Here is a 12,500-nt window from a genome sequence, read left to right as displayed (position 1 = left end):
CCTCCCCGCCGCTGCCAAAAATGATGCTAGAAAAACGAAATCAAACGGCTTTACATGGAATTCGAGCCAGAGACATTACATCAAATATCATTTGCTTTGTACGGCAAAATGCACAATTATCAATTTAGGAATCGCTGGTGTAATCACAGTCTCCCCATCGTTTGAGCGATTAGCGATCTCCATGGAATCGAATTGAACAACTGATTATTAGAGGGCTCTTCCAAGCTTTGGTTTCCTTAACTGGATATGCTTACATAAGCTTGAAGCTAACGTATCTGCTTTAATTTCTTTTATATCGACGGGTCGACTCGAACACTGTTGCAATATTAAGTTACTGAACGAGCTTTGTTTTTGTCAACGGTTACATGATTAATCGTTAAAAGGCCCTTTTCTTGATTTTTGTCAGCCTTTTTGGTGTTGGGTGGAATCAGAGGCCATTGCTGGGGAAATTGTTATGATTAACATTGTTTTAGGGTCCCCCCATGGATTCTGTTGTTTATTAGCCCCGTTAATTGTTTTCGTAGCTTTTTTTTCGGATTATTCAGTATTTTTCGCCTCGTTGATTTTGCTTTTTTGTCGTCTATTAATTAGCACCACTTTTAGTTCTTTTTTGTAATCTTGTACCTTATTTGATAGTTGTCACTTGTAATTACGCAATCACTAGCACTTGAATCTTATTTAAGGTTCCTTTTTATTCAAAGTTGTAGTAATTGAAGAAGGTTTTTGACTGAAACGTATTATTAATCTTTTACCCCCTTTTTTTTAACCTCATGCTGTGAGGTTTGGACTGGAAATCCTACTGATCATCCTGACATATACTACGTAACATTCAGTTTTTTACACATTTACCTGCGCTAATTAACAAGAACGCAGCCTCGTGCCTGCTTAGCACCTTTATAAGATCTCCAACTCACATTGCTTGAAAGAAAGCACTCGAATTTGATTTATCCCCAACAGTAAGTCACACCCAGTAAGGTTCTAAAGGTCAACTTTTTTAGGAGAACTTACTACGCTTCAAAAATTGCAAATTAATTAGAAAGAAACCAGTTGGCGTCACTCTGAAGTAATCTACCAGTATAATGGTACAGCGTAAGATTCATTTTCTCATTTGCCCTTATTCTTGCGCAAGCGTTCGCATGCTTGAAGATAAAATCGGCTTGCGTTAGATAATATGATAAAATGGAAATATCAGTACACAAACGGTGAAAAATGATAGATCAATACACCGACACAATACATTTTTTTCAAACGTTTTCCTATCCATGGACAGACCCAAGTTCCTGAAAGCTCTGAATGATATTGGTTTCTGCTGAGTCCCCGAATAAAAAGGATGCGATTATTTTGTTACTTCGAAAAAAAACAACAACAAACAAACAAACTATTATTCAACTTCAAATAAGTGAGCGTTTCTTTCCGTAACCATAGATTGAATAGTTCAACATGGTAGACAGACTTTAGATAGAAAATAAAACTATGATCTCTACGGTCTGTTTTCATTTAGTTCTGACAAGAAGCGTAATATACCGGAAGGGCCGCTTTTTCCAGCAAATATATTTTTTTTGGATAATTGCCATTTCTTTGATTTTCCAGAAAAATTCAAATATCTCAGTGAATTCCTCCTCCAGTCTTAAAACGATAACTAAGGAGATCTCTTTTGATTGCATTACCATTAAAAACCGCCTCAATTCAAGTGAGAAATTCTGACTTTTTCGGGACATGTTCCTTTTTGTAACGATTTTGGTGTGGGCGTGTCCACAACTTGAGAGACCCTATTTTAAGCGAGGAACATGGTATGGTGCAAAAGACTCCTTTCATTTCATTAAATTTCTGTCCTCACGAACAGAATAGCCCTATTTACAGTTCCCGGCGCCATATTGGATTAGTAACCGCGCAAACACGATAGCGAGGCTGCCGGTGACCCGCGTAATGCAAAAACAGTAAATACAGCTGATCGCTTCTAAAACCCTAACCCTAGTTTACAAGGATATGCAGATTTCAACGCTAGAGGATATCCAGAAGTTAAAAGTGAAGGATTTAAGGGAAATTTTGCGTTGTAATTCGGAAGCGACAGGCGGAATAAAAGCATAGAAGTTTAGGTGGTGTTCTCAAGCGTTTCCTTAGTTTTTCGAGTCTTTGGTGATATGAATGAAGGCTTAAACGTCGGGGAAACATCCTCCGCCCCTGGAAAAGAAGAGGAAAGTATTGTGCAGCTTTTGACTGCAATAATAACGCCTATGATGTAAACGGCACTCGTACAAGCTATCATTTCTTCGAGTTTCCCAAGGACGCTCAGCGAAGGAATCGGTGGTGTTCACTTATCAAGCGGCCACACGGACAGGACGACTTTGCTGTTTACACCGCTACTGTCCTCTGTCATGAGCATTTTCGGGCAGAAGATATCTCCAAAAAACTTTCTGGTCGCTGGAATTTGAAGACAGGTTTGTGATATTGTCGAGCTTTTGTTGTGCTTTTGGTATGTTTACATGGCAACAGTGCTGTGTGCGTTCATGATTTGAGTTATCAAGACTTAAAACATTTTAGACTTTAGAAACAAGGATTCGTTTAAGATTAAAAATTAAAGATTTTGGTTGTTTTATTCGACGATTGTTGTTTTATTGTAAACTTTATGATTCAAAGTGTTTCATGTCTTGTTATTTTTGTCACTGAATGATAAAAACCTATAGATCATAAAAGCAAAGTTTTAAAAATATTTAATGTATGCTTATTAATATTGCTGGACTTAACAAAAGCAATCAACTTAATTACAGATTAACTCATAATAAATAAATCTGAAATGATTGCTATCACATTTATTAAGTTCTATTTATTTATTCATTTATTTACAAGGTGCAGAGCCATGTCTATTTAGCTGGACAAAGCAAGCAAACCCAAGAAAGGCACTAAGAAAAAGAAACATTGATGAGTCAACTGTTGGAGTAGCAGCATCAGCATTGCAGTTTGGAACCTGCTCAGTATTACCCTCTAACAATGCTTCAACTGATGCTGCTGCTTCATTTTCACAGTGTGATGAAAATGCTGCTGAAGTGGAGTGTGAGACAGAGTCACCTCAAACAGAGCCATATGTTGTCTTTGAACTGCAAAGGAAAATTGAATCACTTGAAACTCAGCTAGCTGACTGCCAGGAAAAGCTCAGTGAAGCAGAAAAGGAAAATGCTGTGTTGCTGGCACGTCAATTTTCCATCGACAAAATTAAAGATGACAACGCTGCTGTTTTATTTTACACCGGATTCCCAAGTTACGAGGCATTAATTAGCTTCTACAAGTACATTGAGCCGAAGCTTTCCAAAATGCAGTACTGGAAAGGTGAAAATCTACTAAAGGAAAGCCAGCCTTATCAACGTGATGATAACAAGCGTAAACCTGGGCCATCAAGGAAGCTTACTTTTCTGGACGAGTTCCTATTGGTGCTTATGAGACTGAAGGCTGGTCTATTTGTACCAGACCTTGCTGACAGATTGGGCATCAGTAGCAGCATGGTTTCCAGGATCGGCATCACCGGGATAAATTTACTCTATCATGAACTCAAGGACCTGTTTCCATTTTCCACACAGGAGCTTGTTCGTAAAAACATGCCCAAGGAGTTTGCCCAGTATGCCACAACCAGGATCATTTTAGACTGCACTGAACTATTTACTCAGCGACCATCTGCTATGTTGGCCCAGTCAGCCAGTCAGAGACATGGTCAGATTATAAACACCGTAATACTTGGAAGTTGCTAGTTGGGGTAACCCCAAATGGACAGGTCACTTTTTTGTCAGATCTCTGGGGCGGGCGTGTGTCTGACAAGCAAATAACAAGAGAGAGTGGTGTCTTAGATTTGTTGCAAGTGGTTGATAATGTCATGGTTGATCGCGGATTTGACATTTATGCAATTGTACCTGCTGGCATTACAGTAAACATGCCACCATTTTTGGCTGGCCGTGATCGAATGACAGCAACTGAAACTGAAGAGACTATGAGCATTGCTTCAGTCCGCACTCACGTGGAGCGTGCCATTGGCAGCATTAAAGTGCCCCTAACCCCAAAATATTTTTTTCGCTGAAATGAATCTTTGCACCTGTTCGAGACGCGTTGCGGCCATTTTTTCCTTTTTCTAACAAATCCTGCCATTTTATAGGCTTCGAAAGTTGCGAAAATCAAAGCATCTTGTGTTCACGACCGAGTCAGAAGGGGAGTGGGTCTATTCCTGATGTGACGTCACAATCTAATTTGCATGCATTTTTACAAAGAGTTAATGCCATGTAAATAAGTTTGTGACGTCACATCAGGAATAGGCCCACTCCCCTTCTGACTCGGTCGTAAACACAAGATGCTTGGATGTTCGCAACTTTCGAAGCCTATAAAATTGCAGGATTTGTTTGAAAAATGAAAAAATGGCCGCAATGCGTTTCGAACAGGTGCAAAGGTTAATTTTAGCAAAAAAAATATTATGGGGTTAGGGGCACTTTAAGACATACCACATATTAGATGGCACTTTGCCTAATACCTTGAGCCCCTATGCAACACAAATTGCAACTGTCTGTGGCTTTCTGACAAACTTTCTACCCCCTTTACTACCACCGGCCAATCTTTGATTCTAGTATTCACACTGGTATAATTAGTGTATATGTTACAGGTCAAAATAGAATAATTACAGGTTAAAATTTTTTAACCTAGGTTGATTCTCAATTTTGTTTGTCTTCTCGCTCTAACACACGAATAATTAGGTCTCGATACAAAGGAAATTTAACCTGAATTTAATTTTGACCTGTATCTAATACATGCATTCAGTAATTTTGGGCTGATTACAGGCAGTTTGTCCTGGTTAGCTGGTATGACTTTGATTTTTAAGCACATCAACTTATGTTGACCTGTGAAGTTTTAACTTTAAACCATTTCTTGAGCAAGAATAGTGTCCGTATGGAAGCCAACCACCATGTAGGTAAAGGACCTTCCCTCTTTTAAGTCGTTCAGTGATCATCTCAGGGAAAAAAGCCCTTCGATAAAAATAATCAATCTTTGGCAACAATTCATCAAACCATTTGCTGTTTTCAAAGTGGATTTTTTCAACAAACAGTGGCATGTTGTCTCCAAAGTACACTACAAAAATTATTCCTTCAAGGGGTATAATGGAACAGTACAGCTGACCTTGAACTTGACAAAAATAGTTGTGGTTCCCTTTAAGTTGCACAGACCCATCAGCCAGTTTCTCCAAAGAGAAACTCTTTGCTTTGCAAGCTTCATCAACAGTCATGCCAGCCTTGCTGAAAGAAGATTTTATTTCCATCCCCCATTTTTTACCAGTGTCAATCATAGTTACTACTCTGTCTAAGCTTGCTCCAAGGTATGGTTTGTCTTTAGACAGTGACAATCCAGGTTCCTCCACACTTACTGCAATACCATCCCTCCGCATTTCCCGTATGAATAAATCAACAGCTTTCTGTTCGCTTTCAATTCCATACTGCACAGCTTCAGTTGTAAAGTTACTGTTGAGTATTGCCTTCAATTTATTTGAAGGCTCCACTTTTGTTTTGGCAGCATTTCCAAAATTTGAGGCTGTCAGTACAGTTTTCCTTTTTTCAAACCATAGGTTGTTCTTGGTTTGCCCCCTGGTCAACCTTTCACTTTCCTGTACCCCCTGTAGAGTAATAGTTAGACTGGAAACATGCTCATCGATCATACTTTTAAAACGATTAGTAGCTATGTCATAGCTGTCGGTGAAGGCAACACTTTCCTGTTGATCTTCATTCTCTTGAAGGGTGGGTACCTCAGAACAGTTCGATTTGATGTCATGAAAAAGAAAAAAAGAGCAGGAAGGCAGGCAGTTTTGAAGGCTCTCGCTTAAAGTTGTCAACCTTCCTTCATCTCTGTTGCGCTGTTGTGGTGGTCTTGGGTCGAACTTTATAAGTTTCGGCTTAAGGCGGATGTTCTTCTTCCCAAATCTTACTTTTCGTATTAAGATTTCATCAAGGGGCTTGGCTGCAACGCTCTGATTGCGTGGAACCACCCATACCGAAAGACGCGATGTGCACGATAGTGGTTGAGGATGTTTTTGTAAACCTTGTCTTGTAAAGTCTTCCAAGGCAAACAACACACCTCCGATATGATTGCACTTTCCCTTACCCTGTGAGCCAAGCCCGGCGGGACACGTACAAGCTGCGCGTGATACATCACATTGAGGAGTGAACTCCACGACCACTCGATAAGGCGACTTTTTCATCGATGGCAAAACACTGGCTTTTACGTACGTTTTGCCTTCATGGGTTTTGCTTTCAAGCCTTTTAACGTTCCCTTCAAAGAAAAATTGGTAAGATTTTAATTTCTTAAAATTTGTTCCCTTGAGCACAATGTGGCGGTACTTGCGCGTTGACACAACCAGGTAATCGTAAAGTTGAATAAAATTTAGTTCGGGAAGCTGACGTAAATCAGTGGACCATCCGAGGGCAGAGATTCGTCTTAAAGTTTCATCGTACTTGAAGTGATCCTGACCAGTGTTATCGCTACTTTCCTGCTGATTCTCACCCGGTCGTAGCACGTGTCGCACGAGTATCGCGTAAACTTTTAACACCAAATCTGCTTTTATTCCGCCCGTCGCTTCCGAATTAGAACGCAAAATTTCCCTTAAATCCGTCACTTTTAACTTCTGGATATCTTCTAGCGTTGAAATCTGCATAGCCTTGTAAACGAGCACCAATTTAGAAGAGATTGAACCACGAAAGACTTCTCCGATCAGCTGTATTTACTGTTTTTGTATTACGCGGGTCACCGGCAGCCTCGCTATGGTGTTTGCGCGGTTACTAATCCAATATGGCGCCGGGAACTGTAAATAGGGCTATTGGCCAAATGGAGTATATAATTTTAGGAAAGTCCCGGCGTTCCTTTTTGTAACACGTTTGCGAAGACTACCCTCTCTATTTTGATGAAATTTATGGCATCAAATAAACTTAAAATGCATTTAAAATTTCTCCTAGGTTCCTGAAAACTTAATATCATTTTCAGTAGAAATGCAGCTACTTCTTGGGCAAACTTTAATAAAACAGATTCAAATAAAAAGAATGTACAGCTCTTTATTGTAAAAACGTCAAATTACGCCGTTTTCGCGTTCGCCAAAAACCTACTCGACATGAAAGTTGAAAGCCTTTACACAATGAAATTCATTTTCGTAACAAAAAAGAAAACCTAAGAGCGTGTACTTCTTCCACGGGAGGCGCTGCATCTATTCAGGCATTTCTATCCTCAATAACATCGTTGAATTTTTTTTTAATTGCCTAAAACCAGGCGAAAACCACGACAGCGTTTCTTCTTGAAACATCTTGTTGGAAAATAGGTCATAGAACCAAAGGGTTTATTTAAACCCTAATTCTTGAGCATCACAGACCGAAGGCAGGACTTACTATTTTTCATTGTGAACTAATTTAAATAGGCCATTTCCGAGTTCATGTCTGCCTCCTCTTCAAAGTGAGTTTAAGTGCGACGTTTTTGTGATGGTTATTAGTTCTACTTCACATGTGAATGAAAACTGATTCCCCAAAAAAAAAAAATTCGCACTTAGACTCGCTTTGAAGAGGAGGCAGACATGAACTCGGAAATGGCCTATTGTATTATGAAAAATTATGTAAAATAAGGACTGTGTTCATTGGAGCGTTACCATAGGGCCCGGAGATGAATCTAAGAAAGACATTCACGCATTTATCTATTCTTTCACTCACTCACTCACTAAATGCAAAATAATTAAAATAATAATTTTATACCAATTGTATTACAAGTAATTGTATGATCTTTTTAGTTAATTAGTTATTCAAGTAGATATCATCACCTTTATTGTAACGAGACCGATACCTCCCTTTGGAGAGTAAGGCGCAATAAAGATTTACTGTTTACTGTTTACTCACTCACTCACTCACTCACTCACTCACTCACTCACTCACTCACTCACTCATTCACTCACTCACTCACTCACTCACTCACTCACTCACGCTTATCCATTCATTTATTCTTTTTTTCATTAATTCATTTATTCATTACTTCATTCAATTGTTTACTCATTTATCTATTTATTTGTTTATTTATTTATTCATTCTGGACCTACGCAGGTCGTCCAAAGGTCACTCTGTCGTTTGGTCCATCTTACGTTGAAATCAGAAGAAATATCACGTTACCGGTATGTCAAGTGATTGGTTACCCTCCTCCAACAGTCAAGTGGCATAAAGTACATGACGCCCCGACGCAAAATAAAACGAACGTGAGGCATGGACAGCTGTCAATAGAAAATACTGACAAGAAAGACTATGGTTTGTACAAATGAACAGCATCAAATAAATTAGGTCAGGATTCAGCTGTTACACAACTTAATGTGGTAGAGATGCCACAGTTCAGAGTCCGACCACCGGCGCAGTCTAAGATACTAACTGCTATGAATATAACCGTACCCTGTCAGGCTACTGGAGATCCACAACCAGTAGTGACTTGGGTGAAAAGTGATGGAAATCTTCCTGGTGGAAGATCAAGTGTGAGCGAGAATGGAACACTAAAAATTTGGAATTCCAAAAAGGAGGACTCTGGCATCTACACCTGCGTGGCTTCTTCTTATGGAGTTTTAAAGTCTTTTTCCGCTATGAGGTTGACTGTGGCGGGTAAGTCTCATTTTGTCTAGTAAGATGGAGTTTTAAGGCCTCAAATCCACCATTATACTTTCACGGTTCTACATGAGATGCAGAAAATAGTAGAAAAGGTGTAGACCCTCGATGTGCGCATGATCGGGTAGTGGAAGGCAGGTAATATACCTGAAGGCCAAACAACTTGATTGCATGGACCAGTGCTAGAAAAACGTATTAAGAAATTAATCCTCGACGATCCTAGCAAATGGTTTGCAATTAAACGTTGTACGATCCCAAACGTACTGTAAGTCTTTTGCATTTACTAAAATCATGACAGGATAAATTACGTCGTTTTTACCAGATATGACATATGAAAATCAATTCACGTCCTCCATGAATTTAGTTTATCGGACATGATACGACTGTGCTAGTATTTTCGTTGATAACTGTCCAGCCGAGGTCTTTGCCCAAAACAAATCTGGCTCTGGCTCTGATTGGTTTTGAATTACCAATGAATTTCAGCTTGGGATGAAGCTGGTTCTAGTTATTTCTTTCTAATGCAAATCGTATTAATTAATTACAAAAACAACAATTCTTAATTTTAATTTCCGCAGTATTTGAAGGAGAACTTCTGATCATTGGTACCATAAACCATCCTTCATCTTTTAGTCATCTGCCTTAACATTTTCAAGTTTCCTTATTTCTTTCTTTTCAAGTTGTTTAACAAGAAAAATAGGGGATCAGGTAGGGCAAAGCGCTCACGATTTACAAGGTTACGTTTTAGGGGCCGACCATTTAACTCTTGTGGGGAGGGGGTCAGCAAGATTTTTCTTTTCTAGCAACCTGGCTGGTGGGAAGGATACTTTTTTCCCTCCTAAATGCTCTGCAGGATATTTTTTTCTCTCTTCATTTCACTGCAGGAGTTTTTTTCCTCAAAAAAGTGTCGTGTTTACATCTACAGAATGTATTTACATTTACATTGTGGTTATTGCAGTAATAGTTCTAATATGGAGCTGCAAAGCCTTAAAATGTTGTAAGCTATACAAAATCATTCTTGTATAGCTACATGTTTTCGGAATGCCATTCTTTAGAATCATTTAATATTACCTAATAACAATATTCTCATGTTATTAAGTGATGCAAAAATAATTTTAGATTTGCCCATTAGATCATCTGCTAGTGAGGCCCTGAATAAGCTGAAATGGAAGACTCACGCAAGACGTAGGGCCGAGCATAGGGCAACATTTATTTATAAATGTTTAAATAACTTATTTTCACATCGTTTTAATGTAGAATTTAATAAAGATAAACATGATTATAATACAAGATGTAAAAACAATATCCGTAAGAGTGCATCTAGTAGAAATTGGGGCCATTGGTCTTCGACAAATTTGGCCTCAAACGATTGGAATAAATTAGACCTTTCAATCAGACAAAGCCCATCATTAGCTAGTTTTACAACAGCGTTAAGAAATGTAAATAGTCTTTAGTGTAATTTTTATATATTCATATATTAGTCTATATTTTTCCTTTTTGTTTTATTTTAATCTTTGAGGACTCTTTTGTAAATCACTTCTCCGGTGAAATTGATCTCCTCAATAAAGATTATTATTATTTATTTATTTATTTATTTATTTATTTATTTATGCTCCACAGGTAGATTTGAAAATGTTTAGCTTCTTAATAAAAAAAAAAGATAAAAATAGCAAGAAGCAGTTCAGAAATGCTCATAGCATGGTAATTACTGCTAGAATCATCAGTTACAATTTAAAAGTGGACTGAAATCTGCAAAACAAATGTGAAAGCAGAATTAAAGTTAGTTGATCATGGAATAATTGTTAAATATGTTGTCAAATTAACAATTATTCCATGAGCACGCGTTGGATATGAGATGATAGATAGCCAACGAGGCGCGTTGCGCCGAGTTGGCTACAATCATCTCATATCCAACAAGCGCCAGTGGAATAATTGTTTTATCAAAAACGCCCCCAAAATATAGAAAACTAGACTACAATAAAAATAAAAAGGCCCAAAAAATCACGCATATGCTTGCTGCGTTTGTAGATCATGGTATAATGGCTCATAACCCATAATGGGTTAACCAATCAAAACTCTCGAATTGCATTATCCAATGATCCAGTTTTTAATAATATTGTATAAGACATTGCAAAAACCTTATATTTTCAATAGAAAGTAATTACATGAAAATGCTTCAGTTGATAAGATTAAAAATGAACAAATTATTTTTCTTTGTCTAATAAAACTTGATTCTTCAAATAGTCAAATTTACCTCGACTACTGCTTGTGATAAGCTAAGGGCCGATTTACACGATACGATTTTGTCGCATGCGACAAGCTCACGACAGGCCTACGACATTACTTACGATTGTCGCAGCGTTTTAAAACATGTTTTAAAATGCTACGACATTTTTTCTGACATACACAACAATCGTAAATCATGTCGTGGGCCTGTCGTAAGCCGATGTCGCATGCGACAAAATCGTACCGTGTAAATCGGCCCTAACGAGTTTGGATACAGTATGAGCCAGCAAGCCAGAAATCCCTGATCCCAATAACCGCAAGCTACCTAAGGAACTGTAGGCTAACTGCACTGCTAACTAGGCTAGCCAATGTGTAATTTAGGCTAACCGTAATGGCTTGCATGACTCCTATGACTTGGAGCCATGTGAACCGAGCAAGCAAGAAATCCCTTATCCCATTACAAGGGCAAACCGCAAGCTGTCTAAGCTAAGTGTAGGCCAACTGGTGTGACGTTTAGGCTAAACAGAGTGTTACTTAGGCCTATCAATGTGTTATTTTAATAGGCTAACCAGAGTGGCTCGCTGGCTTGCAGATTATCCGGAATGGTGGCCGTTTTGCTGGGATTTTGTAAAGCTCCCCAGGAATGATGAAATAGCTTGCAACATTTTTTTGTTGTTGCTTGCTGCATGCAATTTTTTTCTTCCAACAAGCGCTTGCAGGAAATTTCTTTTCAAAATCACCCACACCCCCTCAAGAGTTAAATGGTCGGCCTATTAGAGCCACGGACTTCCACCGGAAGTTATCTTCTTTCATTGCTAATTTGTCATTTAAAAAAAATGTATTCCCCTGACTACCAAAAGGAAATTTTTATTCGTCCTTTTATAATAAAATTGGACAACTCGGAGTCCTATTACAAAAAGAAACAGAGATTGATTTTGCAATGTGAGAACTAAAACGACATTTTTTTACAGTTTGTCAGGCTATAGGCGTGGCTGAGAGGAACATCATTCCAGATAATAAAATCACTGCGAGTTCCTTTCATGACATTAATTATTATCCATACTATGAGCGAACAAACGAAGGCAGGGGAAATAGAGCGTGGTGCACAAAGACCAAAACTGATAGAACGGACTACCTTCAGGTTGATATGAGTGCAATGCATTTTGTTTGCAAAGTGGCAACACTCGGAAATGAACGCGACCATGTATGGACCACCAGTTACAAATTACAATTTTCGCTGGATGGCGTAAGATGGAACACTTACACGGAGAACAATGCTGAGAAGGTTAGATATCGTTGTTCTTTTTCGGAGAGAATCTGTTACAATCATCAAAATAAAGAACTAATTCCATACGGAAACCAAAGTAATCATCACCAGGATGATAAGATTGGAGGTTATTATGACATACATTCAGTTGTTCACAAAATTCCTGTCTTGAAGCTGGTTACCGCAATAGAATTCAAACAGCAAATCAATGTGTGATCTTGATGCATTTGAGACATTTTGAACTAGGCCGCGCGATTGAAATTTAGTCAGTCATAAAACGTTTGTGGTACACATGTCTTCGCACCCTGCTAGAAGAGCCTTTCTTTTGCTTGTTCGATTTTGGAGTTCTCGAGAAGGAATCTGTGTGAATCGAG

The 12,500-nt window shown here is 38.5% G+C and overlaps 1 protein-coding gene and 1 pseudogene across 1 annotated transcript; one reads left to right on the top strand and one right to left on the bottom strand.

Annotated features, from left to right (window-relative positions):
* Positions 1–2,141: 2,141 nt before the first annotated feature.
* Positions 2,142–3,541, top strand: LOC137994951 (uncharacterized; annotated as a pseudogene).
* Positions 3,542–4,861: 1,320 nt separating this feature from the next.
* LOC137996040 (uncharacterized) lies at positions 4,862–6,673 on the bottom strand. The gene has a single exon (XM_068841477.1). It carries the CDS (start codon positions 6,671–6,673, stop codon positions 4,862–4,864), a length of 1,812 nt encoding a protein of 603 aa, XP_068697578.1.
* Positions 6,674–12,500: the final 5,827 nt, after the last annotated feature.

This window comes from Montipora foliosa, chromosome 3 (assembly GCF_036669935.1).
Source record: "Montipora foliosa isolate CH-2021 chromosome 3, ASM3666993v2, whole genome shotgun sequence".
NCBI lineage: Eukaryota > Metazoa > Cnidaria > Anthozoa > Scleractinia > Acroporidae > Montipora > Montipora foliosa.
This window is presented reverse-complemented; position numbering and strand designations above follow the sequence as displayed.